The sequence below is a fragment of the Nomascus leucogenys genome, chromosome 13 (assembly GCF_006542625.1).
Source record: "Nomascus leucogenys isolate Asia chromosome 13, Asia_NLE_v1, whole genome shotgun sequence".
In the NCBI taxonomy this organism is placed as follows: domain Eukaryota; kingdom Metazoa; phylum Chordata; class Mammalia; order Primates; family Hylobatidae; genus Nomascus; species Nomascus leucogenys.
In genome coordinates, this window is record NC_044393.1 from 19,888,226 (window position 1) to 19,915,057 (window position 26,832).

The following is a 26,832-nucleotide window of genomic DNA, read 5'->3' on the forward strand; positions in this document are numbered from 1 at the left end:
ATGGGTTGGTATATCTCTAGAATAAATTCCCCCTACTCACAGTTGCTGGATCAAAGGCTCTCTGTGGTGCTTGTGCCATTTTATCTTCCCGTCCACATTGTTTTAGGGTGGGAAGGCCTCTGCCACTGACTTGCTGAATGACCCCGGGCAAGTCCCTGCCTCTCTGTGGGTCTCCATTTCCTGGAGCACTGAGCTCTCCTTGCCTTGTCCTTGGGGGGAAAAAAGCCGGCCCAGATTCACTTCCTTGCTTGGCCTTTCCCACGTCCCAGTTATGGGCAGCTATTGTTACTGTGGATCCTTTGGGAGATGACTTTAGCTCAGAGGGAGTCCAGGGCAGCCCAGTGAGGTCAGCATGGAAGAGCAGACAGGAGGACGAGGCGAGGCAAAGGCATAGCAGTGTGGCAGCTGGGGCAAGACAGTGATTGCCAAATGCCAGTCACTGCCATACCTTCCTGAGCCGTGCCATGTCCACATGCCGTCTGGATCTCCTTACTATTTAAAAAACATTTTAACTTTCTTAAATCTAAATTTATTCTTATAAAGAAACTTTAGATCATTACCGTAAATGGAAATCTAGTATTAGATGAGAAAAAGCCAAAAAAAAAAAAAAGAAGAAAAAGAATACAGTGAAGCGAAATATTAAACCCCATCCCTCAGTTGCTTATGAAAATCTTGGCCAGGTACAGTGGCTCATGCCTGTAATCCCAGCACTTTGGGATTACACTTTGGGAGGCACTTTGGGAAGCCAAGGTGGGCGGATCACAAGGTCAGGAGTTCGAGACCAGCCTGGCCAATATAGTGAAACCCCATCTCTACTAAAAATACAAAAATTGGCCAGGTGTAGTGGTGGGCACCTGTAATCCCAGCTATTCAGGAGGCTGAGGCAGAAGAATTGCTTGAGCCCGGGAGGCAGAGGTTATAGGGAGCCGAGATTGCACCACTGCACTCCAGCCTGGGTGACAGAGCGAGACTCCGTCTCAAAGAAAAAAAAAAAGTTTTTAAAAATTTTTTCTCTTTTTACAGATGCACTTTCTACAATGTTACTTAATGAATGGTCTGGTACCACCTATCATTCTTGGTCCTGCCAGTAGAAAGCATCCCATCCTTTAGAGACACTGGCCTGAAAGACAGATTTCTCCTCTCTCTCTTCCCAGTGTCAGAGAGAAGGAAAGCCAGTCTTCGGAAGGGCTTGTTCAAAATCCAGTCTTTGAAAGGGCAGGATTCAAAGACTTAGCCCGGTTGTGACTGCTATGATGGGGTAAGGCAACGGGGTTGGAACCTCCTCTGGACCTCCAGTACCTGGCACGGTGCCTGGGGCCAAATCCGATCTCTGGAAGTGCATTTTGAACAAAGAGATGCAGTTGTCCAGAGGAAGGCTGGGTTCGGCCCCTCCTGGAGGCTTCTTCCTCCCCTGTCCCTGTGACAGCAGGGTCGCCAGCCCCTAGGAGCAAATGGAGCTGCCTGGAATTCCTTCTCAGAGCTCCTTATCAGTTTTTAGAGCAGCCTGGGGTGGGGTGCGAGTGGGTGTCAGTGACACTGGGGGCTGCTCTGGGAAAAGCTGGAATGCCCCAGCCGAGCCCCACCTGGGGAGGGGCCGGAGGCGGGGGGAGGCTGCTGGGCTGGGAGGACTCAGCTGTCACATTCCTCCGGCTCACAGAAAGCTCTCCTGGGCGCCTTGTCCTTATTTAGGCAGGAGATGTCTGCTGACTGGGGCCTTGTAAGATGCCATTGCAGGCTGGCTCCTGGTTGGGGTGGGGTGGGGCTGGGGCACAGCACACCAAGAGCTAAGTCAGCAGGCTCCTGGGCAGGCGAGCCGCAGGGTGGGAGCCCAACCCTTGGGAAGAAAATCCGCTAAGTAATAATAACAAAAAATAGCGGCTAACATTCATGGGGTGCCTACTGTGTGCTGGGCACAATGCTGAGCTGGTCTGGAAGTTCCAGAAGGCGAGTCTGTCCTGTTCACACTGGTACCCCAAGATTAGCCCAGGTTCTGGTACACATAATGTGCATATATACTATATACTATATGCACATTCAGAATATCCAAAAGGGTTGTATCAGTGTGGGTTCTGGCAGGAAAGAGTCTATTAGGTGCTTAGTAAATACTTGTCACAACTGAATGAATATACCCTTCACATGCCACAATTTACATAATCCTTACAAGAAGCAGCTACTAGTATAGCTAAGTGCTATTAGTAACCCATTTTACAGATGGGGAAACTGAGACTGGGAGAGGTTCATGACTTGGCAAAGATCATGCAAGTTGGAAGTGAGGGAGCTGGGGTTTGAAACCAGATTGTCTGACTCCGGTAGTAACTAATGCTTCCATCTTCTTATTTTGGTGTTAAGCCACAATAGAATTCCTGGCTTTCCTCTTCCCTGGCTGTGTGGATTGGACAGGTTATGTAATCTTCTCACCTGCAAAGTGGGGACAGTGATATCTACTTTAGAGAATATTGTGAGAATTAATTAAGAAAACGCATGCAAGTGCCGGGCACCTAGTAGGTGCGCAGCAAGTATTGCCTATTCATAGTGGTGACGTTGATGTTGATGATGATGATGATGATGATGGCGATGAGTCCCAGGGGATTCAGCATCCTCTTGCTGGGTTGCACCCAGGGAGCAGAGTAGGCAAATGGTGAGGCCATTTTCCAGCAGACTTCGTCCCCCTCCGGGAGCACAGTGACAGTCATGGCCCTCTGGAGAAGGTGGCAGGACCTTCATCCTGTCTGTGTTCCCTAAAGAGAAATGTTCACTACTCCTAGGCCATCTGAGGCCTCCAGGTTCCCCAAGCAAGAGGCTGGAAGGGGTCTGGGGTAGGTTTTACCCTCTGTTCTTCCATGGTACATGATCACATTTTTTGTGTCAGCTCAATTGCCCAAGGCTTCCATGAGCACCTCCTGTGGACCCAGACTAACTTTCCATCCCTTGCTGTCTGTGTGCAAGTTGTCTTGGGCAAGTTATTGAAATGCTCAGAGTACCGGTTTTCTCATGTGTACACTGAGGGTGATAATAATAGTATTTCTCTCATAAGGCTTCTATTCAGGTAAAGTGACATGATACGTACAAGCACTTACAATGGGGCCTGTCATGCAGTACATGACCCTTCCAATATGTCTATAACAGAGTAACAATCACAATGACTAACTTTCAATGATTGAAAATTGAAAATGATCACACAGCCTTCTCTGGGCCTCAGTTTCCCCTTCTTGTTACTGTGTTGATCTTAAAGGAGATGAGATGATTCCTGAGGATCCATCCAGCTCTGTGAGTCTCACAGTCAAGTATATGTGATTCTTATAACAAAACGTTTATCCATCACATTCCTGGCGAGCCTAAATATTTTCAGATAAATAGTCCTGCTCTGTGCCAGCCTCTGTCTGGTGACAGGCACACAGCAGCGAAGCTTCTGCCCCTTGTGGGACTCACAGACTAATCAGAGGAAGACAAAGTGACCTGGGAAGTGAAATGCAGGAGACGGTAGTGTAGAGAGCTGGCAGTCAGGGTGAGCTACCCTGGGGAAGGGTCCTGAAGGATGAATAGGAGTTCAGATAAAGAAGTGAAAGATGGGGATGGGGACAAGGGTTCCCAGGAGAAGAAACTACCTATGTTTTCACCCCAGGCATAGAAACAATAGACAGGGCACGTTTGAGGAACTGGAAGTTTCTGTCCGACTAGAAGGCTGAGTTTGGAGTCAGACCAGAGAAGTCGGCAGGAGCTAAGTCATGAAGTTGTATGAAAGCATTTCCATGTCATCCTTCAGGCACTAGGAAAGGCACTGTGGGGTTTTAAGCAGAGGTTTAAGACCAAATTTTCTGGGGGTGGCCTCTGGGGAAGGTTTCTGGACCAGATGTGGCATAAGAAGGAATATTTACATCCGGGGTTAGCATCTAGCTGGGCACCCCAGTAGGTACGGTCATGCCAATTGTTAAATATTGAAATAGTCTGTACTGGTTTGTCACTAGCAGCCTCCCCGAGCCCCCCAGGCATTCCCCCTACCCCTGTTGCTATTCTGTCCACTTGGTCTTTCCCAGCACCCAGCAGCTAAATGGTTAGCCACCTGGCACAGCAGGTGGTTTTATTTATTTATTTATTTGAGATGGAGTTTCACTCTGTCACCCAGGCTGGAGTGCAGTGGCACGATCTCAGCTTACTGCAACTTCCACCCTCCGGGTTCAAATGATTCTCCTTCCTCAGCCTCCTGAGTAGCTGGGACTACAGGCACCTGCCACTGCGCCCAGCTAATTTTTTGTATTTTTAGTAGAGATGGGGTTTCACCATCTTGGCTAGGCTGTTCTTGAACTCCTGACCTCGTGATCCACCCGCCTTGGCCTCCCAAAGTGCTGGGATTACAGGCAGGAGCCACCGCGCCCAGCCAGCAGGTGGTTTTATATATATATATATATATATATCACCCCCTGCCTACATCTCAGTCATGCCTTCCAGCTCTAAGAAGGCATTAGAGAGCATCAGATGGAACAGGACCAGCCTGGGAAACTTGGGTTTTTAACCCAGGCCTTTCCCCCTTCTTGCTTGATAGGCAGGAGATTAGACTGGAATCTCCCCTAGGGCCATCCTGCCCTGAGATAGAAGGGGAATAGACACCCAGCCCTCTCTGGCCTCTTGCTGGGGCCCCCAGTCAGCTAGGCACGCTGGAAGCCAGTGAGCAAGGGTGCTAGTGATGAGGCTTAGCACAGCCTTTGGAATCAGGTAGACTGCCGTTCCTTCCCAACCCAGAGCTTCCCTGCTGTGTGGCTGCCCCCAAAGGAGGCCTAGTTTCCCTATTCGGTGGACGTAATAATACCTGCCCGCTAGGATTGTTGTAAGGAATAAATGAAATCATACTTCTAAAAGTTCTAGTACTAATAGATTTGAGATTTTAAAAATATTTATTTATTTTGGAGTGAATATAATTTATGCATATTCAGAATATCCAGAAGGGTCGTATTAGTCTGGGTCCTGGCAGGAAAGGATCTATTGCAAGGGTTTAATTGGGGAGAGTTTAATGAAGGTGCTGTTTGCAGAGATGTGGGCAGAAAAATTAACAAGGTATGTTAAGGCATCCAGGACCAGCAGCCATGGGAGCTGTTATACCCTAGGCCTAAAGGGGCAAGAGGTGGGCGAGAGGGAAATGGTGTGATGACTGGAGCAGGGATGGGGACAGTGCAGGTGGGTGAGAGTTGCAGCTGTGGAGGGGGGCGGTGGGGGTGGGTGAGAGCTGCTGCTGTGGAGGGGGACGGTGGGGGCAGTGAGAGCTACATCTGTGGAGGGGGGTGGTGGGGGTGGGTGAGACCTGCAGGCGTAGAGGGGGCGGTGGGGGTGGGTAAGAGCTGCAGGTGTGGAGGGGATGGTGGGGGGTGGGTGAGAGCTGCAGGTGTGGAGGGGGATGGTGGGGGTGGGTAAGAGCTGCAGATGTGGAGGGGGACGGTGGGGGTGGGGAGAGCTGCAGGTGTGGAGGGGGACGGTGGTGGGTGGGTGAGAGCTGCAGGTGTGGAGGGAGACACTGGGTGTGGGGAGAGCTGCAGGCATGGAGGGGGGCGGTGGAGGTGGGGAGAGCTGCAGCTGTGGAGGAGGGAGCCAGGCAGGAAGAGGGATAAGTGGAATAGACACCCAGCCCTCTCTGGCCTCTTGCTGGGGCCCCCAATTGACTGGGCGCACTGGAAGCCAGTGAGCAAGGGTGCTGGTGATGCAGGCTGTAGAGATGATCTCCCTGGGCAGAGCTGGCTAGGGAATGGATGGAGTGGGGCAAGGGGAGGAGATGGGGCAAAAGGAAAATAACCACCCAAATGTCTGTCTGTGTGTATGTGTGTGTGTGTGTGTGTGTGTGTGTGTGTGTCTGTCTGTCTGTCTTCCTCCCTTCCACCTCATTCCCAGTGGGCAACCTGTATTATAAGTTTCTTACCTATCTTTCCATAAATATTCTCTATATAGAAGAGCAAACAGGTTGTCTGTTTACACAAATGTTACATACAATAGAAATTCTTTTACACCTCACTACCTGACTTAACATATCTTGGAATTCACTCTTTGTCATACATAAAGATCAATCTTATTCCTAGGATTGGCTACATAATACTCCTTCAAATGGCTATGCCATAATTTAGTTAACCAGCTCTGTACTGCTGGACTTGGCTTTGTTTCCAATCTTTTGCTGTTACAGTGTTACAATAAATACCATGGAGCTCACAGACTAATCAGAGAAAGGCAAAGTCACCTGGCAGCTAGGTGCAAGCGATAGAAAGAGCAGACAGCTGGCAGTTAGGGTAAGCTTTCCTGGGGAAGGGTCCTGAAGGATGAGTAGGAGTTCACCAGATAAAGAAGTGAATGATGGGTATGGGGACAAAAGTTTCCGGAAGTCATTTGGGACTTGTACATGTGTCATTTTGTACAATTTGAGTATATCTGTTGGTCACACTCCCAGAAGGGGAATCACTAGCACAAAAATATGTAGATGCTGGATTTTTAAAGAAAAAAATGGTTGAACAATTAAATGATAAATGTCAGTATATGGAAACATGGAAAATTACTTAAGTGAATAAATTATAAAAGTATGGCAGGAACAGCTAACACTTCTCTAGTGCTTACCCTGTGCAAGGCACTGTTCTTAGCCCTTTGTGGCCATTAACTCATTTAATTTTCATTACCCTATGATGTAGGCACTATTATTATCCCCATTGTGTTAGTTACCCATCACTGCGTAACAAATTATCCCCACACAGAGCAGCTTAAGACAACACACATTTGTTGTCTTAACAGTTCTGCAGGTCGGGTATCAGGGTATGGTAGCTGAGTCCTCTGGCTCAGGGTCTCTCTCAGGCTGCAGTCCAGGTATTGGCCAGGGCTGTGGTCTCATCTGAAAGCTCCACCAGGGAAATATCCATTTCTCAAACACGTGGTTATTGGTAGGATCCAGTTTCTTGCAGCCTATTAGACTGAGGGGCTCAATTCCTCTCCAACATGGCAGCTTGCTTCAGCAAAGCCAGCAAGAGACTGGTGGCAAGAGAGAAGTCACAGTCTAAACGAATCATGGAAGTGACATCCCATGACTTTTGCATATTTTGTTCTTTAGATGCATGTCTCTAGGTCCAGCCCACACTCAGGGGGAAGGGATTACACTAGGATGGGAATACAGGAGCCATATGAGAAATCTGCCTGGCATCTCTTACTTTTAAGAAGAGAAAACCAATGCACAGAGGGACTAAGTGACTCGTCTAGGTGAAAGCTAGTAAGTCAGGGATTCACACCCACATAGTGTGACTTCAGATTCCATGCTATTAACCACCATGCCTCAAAAATGGAATCTTTATTGTGTTCACAGCCCTGATAAAAAATAGGTGTGTACGTTGTGTTATAAATGGAGGGCCCCCCACAAAAACGAAAAAATAATAGGTGTGCACCCGGACAGACAAGGAAGGCTCAAAAGCTAAAATAGCTATTCTATTAGCAAAGTGACTTCAGCACACTGTTGCTTTAATATAACGGTTTTTGTAGTTTGTAAAATTTTAAAATCAGGCATAGATTTTTTGAAAAGGAAGTTTCCCCGTATGGTTTTGAAGAGCTTTGTCAACTCATGCAGTGAAAGCCTCTTTGCCGGCAGCTAGATCCAGGTTGAACTGCAGGGTCCACTACTCTGTTGGTTGGTGGGGGAGGAGCAAGGCCCAAGGTTCCCTCCCTGTCATTTCACTGGTTGCCAAAGTGCAGCTAGACCTCCGTCCTGCACAGTCAGCCAGGCGATGCCAGGCCCCAGAGAACCAGACTTTCTTGCAGATGTGAAGGATGTGGGGAGCATGCTGGTAACCCAGCACCAGGCCCTGTCAGACAGGCAGCAGGAATATCAGGAATATAAAACTCGGGGGCCTCCTGATATCCCTGGGGGATGAGGCTGGGCTGAGGCAACCACAGCTGCTGGGCTCTGTGGAAAGTGGGCATGAGCTGAAGCGGTGCAGCAGATGCAGGGGTCAGCAAAGGCTTTTGTGCCAGGGAGTCCTGGGTTTGGGCTCGAGCCAGCTCTGGACTTACTAGCTATGAGCCATGGGCAAATGATTTTCTGAGCCTGCGTTTCTTCTGCTGTAAAGTGCATCATCTTGAGGACAACATGAGATCACACAGGTTGTTTTGTTTTGTTTTGTTGCTGCAGTAACAAATTACTACAAACTCGGTGGCTTAAAACAATACAGATGTATTCTTTTACAGTTCTGGAGGTTGGAAGTCTAAAGTCAGATTTCCTTCTGGAGGGGAGGAGGGGAGGATCTTTGTGCTTGTCTTTTCAACCCCTAGTGGCCCCCTGCATTCCTGAGCTTATGGCACCTTCCTCTGTCTTCAAAACACATCACTCCCATCTCTGCTCCCATCATCACATCAGCCTCTCCTCTTCTGTTATCAAATCTCCCTCTTATAAGGACACCTGTGGTTACATTTAGGGCCTACCTGTCTAATCCAGGATGATCTCTCTATCTCAAGATCCTTCATTTAATCACACCTGCAAAGCCCTCTTTGCCATAGAAGGTAACATCCACAGGTTCCAGACACTAGGACCAAGTATCTTTGGGGCTATTATTCACCGATGCCTTTGGCTGAGTGTCTGGCGCATAGTTAGCTCTCAGTAAGCAGCAACTCTTTTTTTTTTTTTTTTTTTTTTTTTTTTTTTTTTTTTGAGACAGCCTGGTTCTGTTGCCCAGGCTACAGTGCAGTGGTGCAATCTCGGCTCACTGCAACCTCTGCCTCCTGGATTCAAGCAATTCTCCTGTCTCAGCCTCTTAAGTAGCTGGGATTACAGATGCGCACCACCACGCCCAGCTAATTTTTGTATTTTTAGTAGAGACGAGGTTTCACCATGTTGGCTAGGCTGATCTCAAACTCCTGACCTCAAGTGATCCACCTGCCTCTGCCTCCCAAAGTGCTGGGATTATAGGCGTGAGCTGCTGCGCCCAGCCCCGTCTTCTAGGCTGAGAGCTCAGACACCCACTCCCTCACTGGAGTAGGCTTCGCTCCGGCTGGAGGCTGGGGGATTTCAGTGGAGCTTCCAAGATGGAGAGGTTCTACATAGGGCCTGAGGGTTATCACAGCCCCTCAACCTCAGAATCCCCAACACCACCCTTGCTCCTCGCCTCAGCTAGAACAAATCTGCATCGAGCTTGCTGTGTGCCAGGCCCTGTTCCCAGTGCTTTCTGCTGGTCACTTCTGTCTCTAATCCCCACAAGCCTATGAGATAGGGGCTCTTCATAACCTCATTTTACAGATGGAAAAATCAAAGCACAGAGAATTTCAGTAAGTCACCCACAGTCATGCAGCTGTGTTCCTAACCAACTTGGAATATACCACCATGGTAACCGGGTACAGTGACATGCCCCTGTAATCTGAGCTACTTGGGAGGCTGAGGTGGGAGGATCACTTGGGCCCAGGAGTTCAAGGTTGCAGTGAGCTATGATTGTACCACTGCACCCAAGCCTGGGCAACAGAGCAAGACTCTGTCTCTTTAAAAAAAAAATGTTAAAAAGAAAAAGACGAAAATGTTAATAGCAATTTTTTATTTTTAAAAATGCTCATTTTCCAAAATTTTCTTTGAGGAAGCCATTTTATTTTTATAGTATATACAATATATCTCATACTTATATTTAAAATATAAAAATAATAGAATACAAATTATGAACATATCACCCACCCCATGGGCTTTCTCCTGCCCCATAGTCTTATTCTGCACTCAAGATTTTTTACTTGGTCTTGTCTCTCTTAGCAGACTCTACATCCTTCAAGAGCAGGGGCCATGGCTGCCTTCATTATTACTTTGATTATAACAAGAATGAGCAAATGATCTAACCTCTCTGTGCCTCGGTTTCCTCATCTGTAAAGTGGTGGTAGTACCTACCTCAGAGGGTGGGATGAGCCCTTACGTTATTTCCCATTTTTTTTTTATTAGAAACAGTGTTTGTAGAACTAAGTAGAAGAACTAAAACCATAAAATTTTTAGATGAAAATACAAGAGTAAATTTTTTTGACCTTGGATTAGGCAAAACCTTCTTAGCTATGACAAAAGCACAAGTGACAAAAGATAGCTAAATTGAACTTCATTAAAATAAAATAACTTTTGTACTTCAAAGGAAGAAAGTGAAAAGACAGCCCAGAGAATGGGAAAAATATTTGCAAATCATATATATGATAAGTGACTTGCATAAGAATATATAAAGAAATTTTACAACTCAATAATAAAAAGGAAAAAAAATCCAATTAAAATCTGGCAACGGATCTGGATAGACATTTATCCTAAGAAGATATACAAGCAGCCATGAAGCACATAGATGCTCAACATCCATTAGCCATCAGGGAAATGCAAATCAAAACCACAATGAGATGGCACTTCCCAAACCTCTAGTATGGCAACAATCAAAACAAAGGATGGGCTGGGTGTGGTGGCTCACGCCTGTAATCCCAGCACTTTGGGAGGCTGAGGCGGGTGGATCATGAGGTCAGGAGATGAGACCATCCTGGCTAACATGATGAAACCCCGTCTCTACTAAAAATACAAAAAATCCGCCGGGCGTGGTGGCAGGCACCTGTAATCCCAGGTACTCGGGAGGCTGAGGCAGGAGAATGACTTGAACCCAGGAGGCGGAGGTCGCAGTGAGCCAAGATTGCGCCACTGCACTCCAGTGTGGGTGACAGAGCGAGACTCTGTTTCCAAAAAAAAAAAAAGAAGGATGATATCAAGTGTTAGGGAGGATGTGGAGAAACTGGAACTCTCATGTGTTATCGATGGAACATATATGGTACAGCCATCTCAAGACCAGTTTGGCAGATCCTCAAAAGGTTAAACATAGAGTTACCACAGGACCCAGCAATTCTGCTCCTAGGTATATACTCAGGAGGAATGAAAACATGTCCACCCAAAAACTTTTATACAGATGTCCATAGCAGCATTATTCATAATAACCAAAAAGTGGAAAGAACCCTAATATCCATCAACTGTTGAACAGGTAAACAAAATATGGTTTATCCACACAATGGAATATTAGTTGGCAATAAAAAGGAATGAAGTACTGATGCATGCTACAACGTGGGTGAACCCTGAAATGATGTTTAAATGACACATCCATATGTTGGCAAATGAGAGAATTTTGGGAGTGAATGGTCGTCAGCATTGTTATAATAGTAACAGAAACAATGATAGCTAATATTTGTTACGTGCTCAGTTTATGCTAAGCACGTTTGTGCTATCTCATTTCAGACTCCCAGTAATTTTGTGAGTTTATTCTCATTTCAGAGTTGAAGAAACTGAGGCCAGAGAGCGAAGGTCAGATATCTAGATGATGGTGCTACAAATTGGACTTGAGTTTGTGCCCTTAATTCCTCTGTGAGGGGCTTCCCAGTAGGGCACTGCCTGCCTCATTGACCACTGTCCATGTCTCTAGCATCCAGTTCTGGGCTCCACATAGCAGGGGCTCAGCACACATTTGCCGAATGAGAATGAATGGAGTCCTGGGTGGGGAGGGGGAAGGTCCCATGGATCAGGGCTCCCTGACTGCACCTGCATCCTTGGGGGCAGAAGGGGCTTTCTCCTAGGGAGTTCTCTGGGCCACTGGCTGGACACCCAGCTGTGGTCCTCCCTCTAGATTAGCCTGACCATGGTTGTTCTGGGGGAAATGGCCATGACCAGCCAGAGCTGGGGAGGAGGGGCTATCTTGGGAGAGGGTAGGGCAGTGACATTGGAAGCATCCCCACCTCAGGAAGACGCTGGGCAGCACTTTCCCTGTAACCACCTCAGCAGCCTCCAGAGAGGCTGGCAGTGGCCTGCGCCAGGGACCCTCATTATCTGCCCCCATCATCCAAACCTACCATGGGATTCCTGGGCTGAAGGATTTATTATTATTATTATTATTATAATACTAAAGTGAACAATTCAGTGGCATTTAGGACATTCAGGACTTTTGTTTCAGTCCCCTTCAAAACACTATGCCTTCTCTTCTCTTCTTCTTTCTTTCTTTCTTTTCTGAGATAGGGTCTTGCTTTGTCACCCAGGCTGGAGTGCAGTGGCATAATCATGGCTCACTGCAGCCTTGACCTCCCGGGCTCAAGCAATCCTCCCACCTCAGCCTTCCAAGTAGCGGGGACCATTAGCTACCATGCCTGGCTAATGTTTTTATTTTTATTTTTTGTAGAGACGGGGTCTCACTGTGTTGCCCAGGCTAAAACTGCACTTCTCATTTTATGTAACAAGCCCTTAGGTAGCACTTCCTGTGTTCTGAGCCACGTGACTGTAACTAATTTACTCCTTACACCATTCCTTGGAGACGCGTGCCCTTATTATTCCCATTTTACAGATGAGGAGACTGGGCTCAAGGTGATGAGCAGAGCTAGGGTCTGCACCTGGGCAACCTGGGCAGAGTTACCCCTTCTTTGCCACTCCACCATGTGGTTTATAGACTTTGCTGTGAGCCCCTGCTCATCCATGGACTGCCAGAAATGTTGCCTGATTGACCTGGCAGGGCTGCATTGGGCTGCGAGCTCCCTAGGCAGCTGCTGGGTCCTATTGATTTCCATCCTTGGCCCCAGCACATGACGGACCTGGCTCAGAAGTGGTACCAGGAAGGCAGCAGCTTGGTGTCATGGGTAAGAGCTTGGGCAGGTTCACTTTCTAGTGTGTGACCTCCAGCTCTCTGAGGCCGTATGTGTTTACACAGGAGTCCATGGCATAAGGCTGGTCACAGAGTGCTCAACAAATAACCAAGATTAATATTATTCATAATAATAGTAGAGGAGACATTCATTGAGTGAATCCATTAGTACAAGGGTCGGCAGACTTTTGTAAAGGACTAGATGGTAAATATTTTGGTGTTTGTAGGTCATATGGTCTCTATGGCAACTACTCTAGACAATATGAATGAGCATAGCTGTGTTTCAACAAAATTTTGTTTATAGGGACACAGATATCTGGATTTCATATAATTTTAATGTGTCACAAAATGTTACTTTTTTTTTTTTTTTTTTTGAGCCAGAGTCTCACTCTGTCACCCAGGCTGGAGTTGGAGTACAGTGGTGCAATCTTGGCTCACTGCAACCTCTGCCTCCCAGATTCAAGTGATCTCTGCCTCAGCCTTCTAAGTAGCTGGGACCACAGGTGCTCACCACCGTGCCCAGCTGATTTTTGTATTTTTTGGTAGAGACAGCGTTTCGCCATGTTGACCAGGCTGGTCTTGATCCCCTAGCCTCAAGTGATCCACCCGCCTCAGCCTCCTATAGTGCTGGGATTATATGCGTGAGCCACCATGCCTGGCCTTACTTTTTTTTTTTCTAACCATTCAAATATATAAAAACCATTCTTAGTTCATGGGTGGTACAAAAGCTGGCAGCAGGCTGGGTTTAGCCTACCACTGTCATCTGCTGACACATGCCCTGGAATGTAACCTCTGCAAGGGATTTTTGTTTCCTTTCTTTCTTTTTTCCTTTTTTTTTTTGTTTAAGGTAGAGTTGGGGTCTTGCTATGTTGCCCAGGCTGGTCTTAAACTCCTGGCCTCAAGTGATCCTCCTGTCTCAGCCTCCCAAAGTGCTGGGATTACAGGCGTGAGCCACTGTGCCTGACCATACAAGGGATTTTTGGCTGTTCAGTTTGCCTCTATGTCTTCAGTGCCCAGAAAAGTGCCTAGCACATAGTAGGCACTTCATAAAGTTGTATTAAATGAATGAACCAATACATAGAGGTGGGTCTAAAACTGACTCTTTAAGGCCAGGATTGTGGCAGGAGGGGAGAGAGCCTTCCAGGTAGGGGAACAGCCTAAGCAAAGGCCTAGAGTTGGGGCAAGTCCGGTGAGTGTCTCCCTTTGGCCTCATAAAGCCACCAATGCCTAGTGGAGACAACTGGGAAACAACCAAGCAGTTATGGGCCTGGGAGGAGAGATGGGGAAAGGAGGCCAGGGAAGGGGCAGGTGCTTTTAGAAGTGGCTCTATTGGGTGAGAGCCCTGCTCCTACCCCAGAAACACCAGCCTTATTTTTAACCCTGCTGACGAAAGTTAATCCGAATGAAATCAAGAAGAGTCTCCCCGTTCCTCCCCCGGCCCCAGTGACTGCTCCCTTCCCCCAGGCAGGGTCAGAGACATCCTCCAGACCCTCACCCAGAGGCATGGATCCAGAGATGGTGAGTGATCAGCAGAGCAGGAATGCTTCCTGATTTCCCCAGCAGGGCCTTGATTCAGGGAGGGACCCTGGTGCTGAAAGGAAAACATCCAAGGCTCCTAGGGGCTTGAGCAGGCTGAGAACAACTTCAACATGGAGCTGGCTTTTCTCTCTGCGGAGCACGTGCTTCTTAAACTTAAGTCAGGATCTGGAATATAAAACACAGATTCCTAGGCTCGTTCCCTTCAAATTCCAATGAGTCGGTCTGGGCAGAGCCCGAGAATTTGTATTTCTGAGCTTCCGGGTGATGAAGATATTGGGTGGGGGTCACGGACTGCATTAGGAGAGGCACTGGCCTAGAAGCAATAGCCTCCCAGCCACAGTGATTCCGCCTGCCCTTCACCCCGTGAGCTGCTGGTATACCCCATCCAGACTGCCTTGGGCAAGCGTCTGGAGAGCCTCGAAGGCCATACTAAGTAGCTAGGGTTTTATTTTGAGCACAGTAGGAAGACTTGCAAAGATTTGAAGCAAGGGGCGAGGCCACAGGTGTGTGGTTAAGCAAGCTCGCTGAGCCAGTGTGTGTAGGAGCAGCTGTAGGAGTTAGCCTGCAGGCAGGGGAGACACATGGGAGGGCGTGCAGGAGGAGTGGCAGAGGGTTCAAGAGTTATAAAGGGAGCCGGAGAGACCAGTGTTGGTGATTGATGGGCGGTGGATGTGGAAGGAGGTGGGGAGGGAGGGTGCTGAAGAACACTGGGATTCCTGGCCTGAAGGCTGGGATCAGAGACTGGGAGCAGGGGACAGGGGAGAAATGCTGATAGGATGCAGCGGGCCGGGTGGTTGGAGATGGACAGGGAGTATGCTTGCTTCCAGCACAGCAGCCCTCATTGCCCTGGGCTGTGTGGCCGCCCCTGTTCTGGCTGTGCACAGTTGGTCCCCCAGAATCTTCCAGGGCTGTGGGGAGAGGCTGCCTTTCCTGCCTGAGGAGTCCTCGGCACAGCTTCCAAAGGCACCAGAAAGTGGGCATCTTTCTGCTCACATGACCAAAAAAAGGACATTTTCTCAGTTTGAAGTCTTGCCCAGCCCTTTCCCTCCCCCTCCCTCCTGGGGATATGCATGTGGCACACTCAGTTTTGATGTACAAATGTCATCCTCCTCCTCCTCTTTCACCACTGCCACCAACACCCATCATCATCATCATCATCATCATCAAGGATAAACACTTTCACGCGTTGCCTCTCACTTAGTTTTCACAGCAACTTCAGGAGGGGAGAATTACTATTTCCACTTTACAGATGAAGAAACTGAGGCAGAGAGAGGTAAAGCCATGCATGCACCCAAGGTCCTAGACTCCCAGTGGGGTGAGGTGAGTAAGTAAGTGAGGGATCCAAGTGCAGGGTCCAATCCAGGCTTTATTAAAAATTTTCTTCATAGGTTGTTCATCAAGGATTTATTTTTGCATTAATTTTGACTTTTAAAATATTGCATTAAAATGTGATTCCTCTTGATCACTGAGTTTTTTGGCAACCCCATAAATTTTGCCCCTGAGGTGAGTGCCTTGGTCATCTCAATCTGTCCCCGGCCTTGGCAGAGCCCAAATTGGAATCCAGGGCTGTTAATTCTAAAACTATGTGCTCTTAACTCTTCCCTAGGCTGCCTCCTTGCCCCTACATTTGTGCACGCCTGCATGCGTGCCTTCAGCCATGTATTCATTCATTCAGTAAACATTACTATGGCAATATGGCATAGTGGAGAGGCAGGGCTTGGAAACCAGACAGCTCCAGGTTTGGAATCTTACTCTGCTGCTTGTTATTGAGTGGAAATTGAGCCTGTGGTTAGGATACAGACTCTAGGTCCCAGAATGCTTTGGTTTGAATCCTTACTCTGGTACTTACTAGCTACGTAAGCTTGGGTGGATCCTTTTTTCTTTTTGAGACGTGGTCTTGCTCAGTTGCCCAGGCTGGAGTGCAATGGTGCGGTAATAGCTCACTGCAGCCTCGATCTCCTGGGCTCAAGCAATCCCCCCCCACCTCAGCCTCCTGAGTAGCTGGGACTACAGGCGTGCGCCACCACACCTGGCTAATTTTTTTTTTTTTTTAATTTTTAGTAGCGACAAAGTCTTGCTATGTTGCTTAGGCTGGTCTTGAACTCCTGAGCTCAAGTGATCTTCCTGCCTCAGCCTCCCAAAGTGCTGGGATTACAGGCACGAGCCACCATGCTGGCCTGGGTTCTTTAGAACACTCCTGTGCCTTGGATGTCTCCTCTGTAGAGAGGGATGATAGGAGTAACATCTACCCTGTAGAGTTATTGGGGGTTAAATAAGTTAATTTCTGTAAAGCCCTTGGCATATACTAAGTGTTTTGTAAATGTTAACTCCTATTTTGTTTCCTTGAGCAAGACACCTTTCTGAACCTCAGTTTCCCCACCTGTGAAGTAGGGACAGGTAAACACTACCTCACTACCTCACAGTTTTGAGGTTTGTAAGGGATAAAAGGCCTGGTGCATAGTAGAAGCTTAAGGGAATTTATCCCCCTTACTGTGCGCCCAGTTCTCTGCTGGAGACTGAGATAAAGACACACACACACATCAGGTCCCCAAGGAAGTAACTCATCTGTAGAGAGTGGACACTCTGACTTGGCTTTGCAGCTCCTCGAAGGCACCAAGCTCTTCCTCAGTCTCAGAGTCTTTGCACGTGCCCTTCTGTCTACCTGGCTCATTGACCCACCCACCTCTTAGGGGCCTAATGTATGTGTTTCTTCAAGTCTCAACTCAAATGTCAACTTCCTCAAGGAATCCTTTCCTGACCAGCCCACCTCCACCACCCATCAACCTTAAGTCTTTCTATCCTGCATTTTCATTGTATTCTCTACTCCTCCTTCACGACATATTTCACAATTATAATTAGGTACTTTTTATTTAATTGCATTTTATTAAATAGTTTTTGTGTCTGTTTACTAGCCAGCTCCCTCATCTGACAGTGGCCTTTCTGGTCCACAGAGTCTCTGTCCTCAGTTCCTGGCCATGCTCAGCTCCTGGCACAGGCTCTGGCACATGCTCAGCTACTGGTATAGAGCAAGCTTGTCTAACCCTTGCCCATGGGCCCCATGCAGCCCAGGATGGCTTTGAATGCAGCCCAACACGAATTCGTAAACTCTCTTAAAATGTTATGGGATTTTTTTTTTGTGATTTGTTTTTTTAAAGCTTATCAGCTATCGTTAGTGTTAGTGTATTTTCTGTGTAGTCCATGACAATTCTTCTTCTTCCAATGTGGCCCACGGAAGCCAAAAGATTGGACACCACTGCCCTAGAGTTACGTTTCCTGGGTTTAAAATCCCAGTTCCTGCACTTCAGGACTCTGTGACCTTGGGCTAATTGCTTAACCTGTTTGCGCTTCAATTTTCTTTTCTGTAAAATAGGGATAATAATAACAGCACCAGCTTCCTAAGGCATTAGAATGAGCATATGAGATAATCTTCATAACTCCTTTAGAACCATGCCTGGCCCATTCGGAAATTGGACTGTTATTACTTTAGTAGGTACTTCTGTGAGTTAAGCTAGGCTGACAGCCGAAACAGACATCTCCCAAATCTCAGGTACTTAACACAATGAATGTTTAAGATTTGCTCCTGTCACGTGCAACTGTGGGGCTGTGGGAAGGGGCTTTGCTCCACGCAATCATTTATGGGCTCAGATTTCTTAACTTGGAGTCCACAGGAGGTTCTGTGGATAGATTTCACGGGTCCATGAACTTGGATGGTGTAGGTTAGATTCCCTAGAAGTAGAGCCTGAAGTGGGGATTCTTGTATGAGTGATTTACTGAGGGAGGCTTTCAGGAGAGAGGAGAATGAGACGCAGGATGGCGTAGGGAAGGAGATGAGCTAAGATGTGGTCTCAGCTGGAGACCTGCTTCAGCCAGTCCACCAGGGGCTCTGGAGCGTGGATTGTACCTGCTGCAGCTGGAGTTCCTTCCTCGTGAGGCAAGAGGAGACTGACCAGTACCAGTCATCGGTATGGGCTGCCTGGGTTTAGGGGTAGGCAGGGCAGGATTTTTTTTTTTTTTTTTTTTTTTTTTTGAGATGGAGTCTCGCCCTATCGCCCAGGCTGGAGTGCAGTGGCGCAATCTCGGCTCACTGCAAGCTCCGCCTCCCAGGTTCATGCCATTCTCCTGCCTTAGCCTCCAGAGTAGCTGGGACTACAGGCGCCCGCCACCACGCCCGGCTAATTTTTTGTATTTTTTAGTAGAGACGGGGTTTCACCATGTTAGCCAGGATGGTCTCTAGCTGCTGACCTCGTGATCTGCCTGCCTTGGCCTTCCGAAGTGTTGGAATTACAAGCGTGAGCCACCGTGCCTGGCCAGCAGGGCAGTATTTTAACTTCTGGAACAAGGTGGCTTCTGTGGGCTACAATTCTCTGGGGTAGTAAGGAGCCATTAGCAGCCAACACTCACATCAGCCGGGGGTAGGCACATTTGCCCAGTGAAGGGATCTGCATAGGGCACCAGAAGTACCCACTACAATGGCAAAAGCTACATCTGTATTTTTATTAACTCCAACTGAAATGTAGCCTTCTCTTCAGTTATGGAAATAGGCAATAAACCATAGTAGTAGTAGTAGCAGCTGTGACTTTGTCACCAATAGAAATCTCATATATTTTCATGTCATATTACATGTTGTAATTAGATATCCTTGAAATATCCTTTATGCTAATCTATACTTTAAAATTACGGTAGTTAACAGACCTGATATTTTGTTTAATGTGATTATAAAGATACAGATTATTATTTTACAAATGTGTTCTTTAAATATTTTGGAAACAGTATGTCAAGTAACTGCATCCTTTTGTAATCCTATGTATATTATGCATTCGAAAACATTATTCTCAGAAGGGATCCATAGGCTTCACCACATTGCCAAAAGGATCTGTGACACGAGGTTAAGTCCATATTCTGGGGACTCAGCCTGCTCTGCATTCAACCAGCAATGCTGGGGAAAAAAGAGAGGGCACAGAAGTTTTTATGGGCCAAGCCTGGAAATAGCATACATGATGTCTTCCCATAATGCATTGGCCAGAACTCAGTCACCTGACCACACCTAACTGCAAGGGAGGCAGGGAAAGGTAGTCTGTCTATGTGCTCAGAAAGAAGAAGAAATGATCTGGAGAATGCATAGCAGTCTGGGCCATGAGGCTCAATAAATATTCATTGACTGCCTGAGTGAAAGAATGCTCTGTTTAGCATGTCTCTTTGTGGGTTGGGGAGAAGGGGCAGAAGGCTGGTTCTCTGGAAGGATCCTGAGTCTTCTGCCACGTTGTCTCCATAGGACAAGCCATGCCAAGGCCAAAGCTGAGGCAGCGGAACAGGCCGCCCTGGCTGCCAACCAGGAGTCCAACATTGCTCGCACTTTGGCCAGGGAGCTGGCTCCGGACTTCTACCAGCCAGGTAGGGCCAGCCAGGGAAGGATGGGAAGGGTAGGGCTATCCCTAGGGTGGGCGCTTTTCTTTGCTTACTGGAATCTGAGATGCCCAAGTGGTTTCCTGGATGCCTGTGAGTCTTGGAAACTGGGGCATGGTGCAAATGTGGGATGGGATGATGCAGGGGTAGGTGGGGAGACACATCTCTGCCTTCATGCTGAGCTCGTGGGGAGGGCAGCAGAGTCGCTCCAAGTGATCTTTTCTCTCTGCTTTGAGCAGGGAGGACAGTTGGAGCTGGTGAAGCTTAGGGGGGAGAAGTCACTTGTGGATGAGAGGGAAAAATGGCTTCTTGCACCTGCCCAACAGTTTCAGTCAAGCATTGAGCACTGTCCATGTGTCAGGCACTGTGCCAGGCTCTGGGGTTACATAAGTGGGGTCCAAAATCTAGGGGAGCAGAGAGTCACAAAAACAACAGAGCTAGGGGTACAATAAACAGACTCTGCATTCGTTCAAACCCTGATTCCACTGCTTCCCAGCTGTGAGACTTTGAGTGAGGTGTTTAACCTCTGTAAACCTCAGTTTCCTGATCTGTAAAATGGGAGTTAGAATGGTGCCTGCTTTTTTGTGCATGGATTAAATGCATGTAAGGTACATTCCCAGTCCTCAGTAAGCTCTCAGTGACTGTAGCTGTTGTCTCATGATTATGGTTCCATCTCACACAGCAGGATGAGCACTGTGTGTTAGAATGGGAGTGGAGGGAGCTCACAGGAAGCAGTTAGGCAAGAGGAAGTGTTAGAGAAGGCTTCCCTCAGGAGAGGCCATTTGAGCTGAATCTTGCAGGCTGAACAAGAGTCTGTTAAGTCAGTGGGTCTCAAATTTGACACAGATTGCTGGGTCCACCCCCAGAGTTTCTGACTCAGTAGGTCTTGGGTGGAGCCCATGAATGAATGTGCATTTCTAAGGATCAGGCGATGGGGATGCTGCTAGTCTGAGACCACACTTTGAGAGCTGCTGTACCAGATAGTGCTGGGTGGGATGAGTGGAGGAGGTGCAAAGGCACAGAAACTCGGACAGAGCAGCATGCCAGGAAGCCACATCACAAAGTAGGCTGTGGGTCCTGAGAATCGAGGCTGCAGAGTAGGGAAGACCTCCCGGCCTTGATAGAGATCTGACACATTGATAGAGTGGTGGGAGCCCCTGAGGGACAGAGATGGGGATTCTCTGTGATGAAGGTTTTGTTTTTTTGTTTTTTGTTTTGTTTTGTTTTTTTTGAGATGGAGTCTTACTCTGTCACCAGGCTGGAGTGCAGTGGCGCGATCTCGGCTCACTGCAAACTGCCTCCTGGGTTCGAGCAATTCTCCTGCCTCAGCCTCCCGAGTAGCTGGGATTATAGGCACGCACCACCATGCCCAGCTAATTTTTGTGTTTTTAGTAGAGACAGGGTTTCACCATGTTGGCCAGGATGGTCTCGATCTCCTGACCTTGTGATCCGCACGCCTCGGCCTCCCAAAGTGTTGGGATTACAGGCGTGAGCCACCGCGCCCAGCCACGAAGGGTTTTTCAGTTAATGACATGATCAGATGTGTGTTTTCTAAACGTGATCCTGGCTGCAGAAAGGAGGCCAAAGGAGGCCAGATGCAAAACCTAAGAGCGAAAACCTATGCCTGGGAGGATCCCTCGCTTCTGGTCACAGCGCTCCCCCTGCTGGTCTATGCTGGTGCCGGGCCTGAGGTCCGCCTTTGACATGCATTTTCTTAATCCTTCCATTCGTATTTATAAAATAGGTATGATCAGGCGCATGTTTCAGATAAGGGAATGGAAAGAGACTCGTGCCATAGTAAAGGGCATCGCCTCTGGAGCCAGACTGCTGGGTACTACTCCTGGCTCTGCCCTTTGACAGCTGTGTGACTTTGGGCCAGTGATTTAACCTCTCAGAGCCTCCCTTTGAGGTTCACAGTAGCATCAACTTCATAGGGTTACTACAAGGATTAGATGAGTTAATATTTGGAAAGTGCTTAGAACAGTGCCTGGCACTTGGTCAGTGCTATGTGAGTGCCGACTGAGCCCATGAATGAGGCTGGAGAGGTGAAGTGGCTGGCCCAGGATCACCCAACAGTGGTGCAGGGTTCGAGCCCAGCCTCCCTGTGTTGCCCCTGGCAGGTCCAGAATATCAGAAGCGCCGGCTGCTGCAGGAGATCCTGGAGAACTCGGAGAGCCTGCTGGAGCCCCCCGACCGGGGCGCCGGCACAGCAGGCCTCCCAGAGCCGCCCCGCGAGAGCCCGCAGCTGCACGAGCGTGAGACCCCTCGACCCAAGGGTGGCTCCCTGTCACCGGCCGGGACGCCCCCGCAGCCCAAGCGGCCCCGGCCCGGGGCGTCCAAGGACAGCCTGTTGAGCCCGGGCGCCTGGAACGGCGAGCCCAGCGGTGAGGGCGGCCGGCCAGTCACTCCGTCCGAGGGCGCGGGCCGCCGCAGCCCTGCACGTCCAGCCACCGACCGCATGGCCATCGAGGCTCTGCAGGCACCGCCTGCGCCGTCGCGGGAGCCGGAGGTGGCGCTTTACCAGGGCTACCACAGCTATGCCGTGCGCACCACGCCGCCGGAGCCCCCGCCCTTTGAGGACCAGCCCGAGCCCGAGGTCTCCGGGTCCGAGTCCGCGCCCTCGTCTCCGGCCACCGCCCCGCTGCAGGCCCCCACTCTCCGAGGCCCCGAGCCTGCACGCGAGACCCCTGCCAAGCTGGAGCCCAAGCCCATCATCCCCAAAGCCGAGCCCAGGGCCAAGGCCCGCAAGACTGAGGCCCGAGGGCTGACCAAGGCCGGGGCCAAGAAGAAGGGGCGGAAGGAGGCAGCGCTGGCGGCAGAGGCGGAGGTGGAGGTGGAAGAGGTGAGGCTGTTGGAGAATGTGTGCCTAAGGTCGGGTTCCCTAGAGGTGGCAGGGCTTGAGGCAGGATTCAGGGGCAGGGGATTTGGGGTTTGCTGGGGTGCGAGAGACCGAAGCAGGATAGAGCAGGGGGAAATGCAGCAGGGCTGGGGATTAGGGGAGTATAGCCTTGGCCTGGTCCACAGAGGACGTTGGAGCGTAAATGGCCCCATGGAGTCCTCCTACCTTTGCACCTGGTATCCCATTGGCAGAGACAGTTCTCATGAGCAGGGGGCAGCTGGGAGCCTGAGCAGCTGGAGGGTGGGTCCATTTGCCTAGTCGGGGGGGTTTGGCTGGGCACAAGCAGCATCTGCTACAAGGTGTGGCAGTGAGGGCTTCCTGAAGGTGGAGGAAGGGCCCAACAGGATTTGGGTTATAGACCTCCTGATTTATGGGAGGCAGGGAGCTAGGAACGGCGGCAGCAAAGACTGAAGCTGGGCTTTGAGGGACTGAAGAATGCGTCCCAAGGGGAATTAGCAGGATGCCGGGGTTCCAGGCCTGATTCACACACTATATGACTTGGGGCGTGATCTTGTCCCTCGCTGGGCCCTGAGGGATTTGGTTATTTCGAAGAGTCCTTCTGCTGTGATGGTCTGCCATCCGGGTGACAGGATACAGCAGTGAACAAAGCCGGCAATGCGCTTAGGAAGGTCCATCCGGAAGTTCCTGCTCGGTCCAGCGTTGCTGTGACCTGGGTGGGGGGTGTCTCAGAGGCCATGGGGACTCAGGCAGCCTCTCTCCACTGCTCCCAGGTCCCCAACACCATCCTCATCTGCATGGTGATCCTGCTGAACATCGGCCTGGCCATCCTCTTCGTTCACCTCCTGACCTGACCCTCGCCTACCAGGTGCAGCCAGCTGGCTGGAGGAGGGGTTGGGGGGTAGGAGCCCCTGGGGAGTTTTGAGCACCAGGGTGGTGGGAGGAGGGACCTACTCGGTACTTGGATGACAGTCCTGTGACTAACTGAGGCCCACTCACCTGCAGAGGCCAAGACCTAGAGTGTGATTTGATACCAACACACACACACACACACACACACACACACACTTCATTAGCTCAGTGTTTGCAGAGCACCTGCTGTCAGGTGAGCACTGAGGGCTTCATTTACTCATTCATTTGGCCAACATGTACTGCTCTGCTGGGAGCTGGGGGTAGAGCAGGGACTCACTCCTGCTCTAAGAATGGGGTGAACATAATGAAAGTAACCCTGAACTTAGAGCTCATTACAGAAAAGTCTTCCCGTTCAAACACTAAGCACAACAGGTCTAGACTGAGCTCACCTGGGATGGTGGGACACTCATGTCTGTGCTCCCTTTCTCTCTCCCCCACTTCAGTCTTTAATCCCTTGGCCCCCCAGCCTGCTCCCGTTCCTCTGCCCATTGGTTCCCTCTCAGTTTTCTCCCCATGATGGAGCTGGGGGCTGGGGTAAGTTCCCGTGAAGTAGGGTGGGCTGGGCTGGGCTGAAGGAGAGTGGCCCTCACTGCTCTCAAGATGAAGCATCTACAAGACAAAATCTTTCCCCTGCTGGAACCAGCCTTCACAGCCTCAATCCCATGCTTGGCAATAATAACAGGGTTTCTGCCTTTTCCCCAGGCCCCCTTTTTTGATCCTAGCTTAGTTTGGGCTGGAGGTTCTTAATCAGCCCCAGGAGAGTCTATGCTGTCACCATGTAAACAGTCAATGTCAATACCAGCCTGGTAAGTGCTGCCATAGGGGTGAACACTTGAGCTCTGCAGGTTCCATGTTTCACAGGGGCTCTGAGAATGCTTCCTGCAGGCACTGATTCCTTTAACGACCTGAAGGGTGAAAAGGAGTGAACCGGATGACAGCGGGGGAGGAAGAGGGAAGAGATGAGTGCACCAGCAAAGGGAACAGCATGTGTAAATAAACAGGCAGGCAGCCAGGGCCAGGAGAGGCCTCGGGGACCTGTTTGTGACCTGCCGAGTATCAGAATCAAGGGACAAGGCTGTCTGGGGGGATGCAGAGGTGGGATCTTGCCCCAGAGAAGATGAACCCTGAGGCTTGAGCCCTGCACCTGGCTTGGCGGCCCAGCCTCTGCCCTCCCTCCCTCGCCTGACCCTTTTTTGTCTCTTTGCAGAGCCAGAAGTTCCTGCTGAAGACATGAGGACCGTCTTTTTGCAGTGCCAGGCAGGGTGGCCAAAGAGGACTGGACTCTGGACCCGGAGCCCCGCGGTCCAGTTCACATTCACCCCACAAGAGTTTCAGGAGGCCTCCCATGGCCTGTGCTGGGTGGCGGTGGTGGTGCCAAGAGGAATGGAATGTCCTGGGCTTCTTCAGGAGCTCTCTACCCAGGGGCAAGGAGAGCCCAGAGAGAAGCGCCCTGGTCTCTTGAGCTTCCTGATCTGCTCCTGTCCCCCGCCCTCCTCCACTCCCTTGCCTTTCCCTAGGTTGTCCCCTCCCTGGGCTTTTGTGTGTTTTGGGAGATGTCACCTAACCAGGACGTTGATATTTGATCCCATCCCCCTCCTCCCACCCTGCCCCACTTTGATTTAATCCTTTGGCTGTGGGCTGAGGCCTCCCAGGGAAGCTGGGTGGGGTGGGTGCTGAGACCCCCTCAGACCAGCGCAGAGACCTGTCCTTGTTCAGTCTGCACCCCGCACTCCCTCCCTTGCCTGTAGATGTTCTGGATGACAGTAGAGGAAATGGACAAGGTCAGTTTGAATATCCCAGAACACAGTGCTCTGTCTCCTCCCACCAGTCCAGTTAGCTTCCCTTCTGGACCAATAGACGAGGGGAGACCCCATGGAGCCTCTGGCTGGGAAGCCGCTGACCAGGTGGCCAGGGGGCGGGTTGGGTAGAGGGGTTAAGGTGCAGTGATGATGGCCTGTTTTGGAGTGTGTCTGAGACTGAGATTGCATTTGGGGTTTCCCGTGTGCTTGGGATGCTAAAGGGTCACCTGCAGGAGGCCTGGGGCCGGCGAGAGAAATCTCCTGTGACGCCCTGTGAGATGGCTTGTCTCCTCCCCCATCAGGGCCCACTGAAAGCTCAGGGGAGCACAGAAGCCCATGGAAGCCCAGGGAGATGTCCCTGGGGCAGACGCTCAGGCAGGTGTTGAAGACAAGCTGCTTGTCAAAAAGCATTTCCTGGCAAGAGAGGAGCAAGTCTGGGGCTCCAACTGGGTACAGCTTGGGTGCAGTTATAAACCCCTTTGGCTTACTTGGCAGAAGACGGCTACTTGGATGTACCTCACTTAAAGATGTTTTGTACCACACTAGGTCTCTGGGCCCTTGTGTTTCCTGGGGGTGGGGTGAGGGCCAAAGGCTATGGTTTCCTGCCTCCAGGAGAATGGAGGGAAAGGGCTTCCAGGCTCCTCCAAGCCTGGGGAAGGACGTGGCATCCAAGCTGAGCCAGAGGGAACTGCTGCTGTCCTCCCTTCATTTCTGTGGACCTTGGAGGCTTTGGCTTTGTGGCAGGGCCTCCCCAGGCAGCTCTGGGACCTAGGAGTTTGCTTCTGACGGGGTCAGTTTTCCCATTTCCCCTCAGTGCTTCTCCCTTAGCTTCACACTTGCCATTTCAAGCCCTGCTGGGACCTTGTGGCATGGCTGGAATCCAGGACTGTATTTTCATGGAGAAGAACCTGCAGATTCTTCCATCCTCAGCTGGCCATGGCCCACGGCTCTGCATCTGCATCTGAGCTTCTCAAGACTCCTGGAGCATGAGGGGAATCGGGCGGGGCCGCTGCTCAGTGCTGACGGGCTCCAGGCTCTAAGTCTTGGAGATTCTTGTCCTGTTTTGTTTTTTTTTTTTTTTTTTTTTGGCTGGTGCTGGGGACAAGCCTGTGCCTGCCAAAGCTCCCAGGCCAAGTTTGGGGGTTGGTGTTTGGAGTTGGGGTTGGGGTTCAGGATGCTGCAGTCTGTGCAATAATAAACCCGCATCTGCTCACGGGCTCTGGCTGGGCTGCAATGTGCTTGTGGGTCCAGGATTAGGGGCTGGCTCAAGGAGGGTGGGTGGGAAGAGGCTGGGGGACGTGGGTCCTGCCCGTCTGTGTCCTCATTCTCACGATACTTGAAGGGCAGCTGAAGGGCTTCAGTTTGAATGGGGGCTCAAAGACCATAGAGCTTCTACAGTGGGGTTTCTAAAGCAAACTTCCAGAAACTTCTATGAGTAGCTGACAATAGAATCAAGAGCCTGCCCTTTGAGGTGGAGTCCCCCCAGCCTCCAATGCTAGCCCAGCCACTTTCTTCACTTCTCTGAGCCTCAATTTTCTCATCTATAAAATGGGGATAATAATAGTGCCTACCTCCTGGTAGTGGGGATTACATTAGATGTCGAGGCTGTAGAAAGCAGTGGAGAAATGGAGACGAGTGTTGTTGTTATCACACTATGGTGCTGTTAGCTCTGCTACAAGCCCTCTTGCATTTCGGTAGAGGATCCCGGAGACCC

General features: G+C 49.9%; 1 protein-coding gene across 1 annotated transcript in view; it reads left to right on the forward strand.

Moving 5' to 3' along the window:
- JPH2 (junctophilin 2) overlaps positions 1-26,334 on the forward strand; it is a 74,494-nt gene extending 48,160 nt beyond the window's left edge. The window contains exons 3-6 of the mRNA XM_003253595.4: positions 19,420-19,538; positions 21,671-22,392; positions 23,181-23,275; positions 24,527-26,334. Coding sequence (XP_003253643.2) covers positions 19,420-19,538; positions 21,671-22,392; positions 23,181-23,261 — 922 coding nt within the window. The 3' untranslated portion in view covers positions 23,262-23,275; positions 24,527-26,334. The remainder of the gene's footprint in view (positions 1-19,419; positions 19,539-21,670; positions 22,393-23,180; positions 23,276-24,526) is intronic.
- Positions 26,335-26,832: the final 498 nt, after the last annotated feature.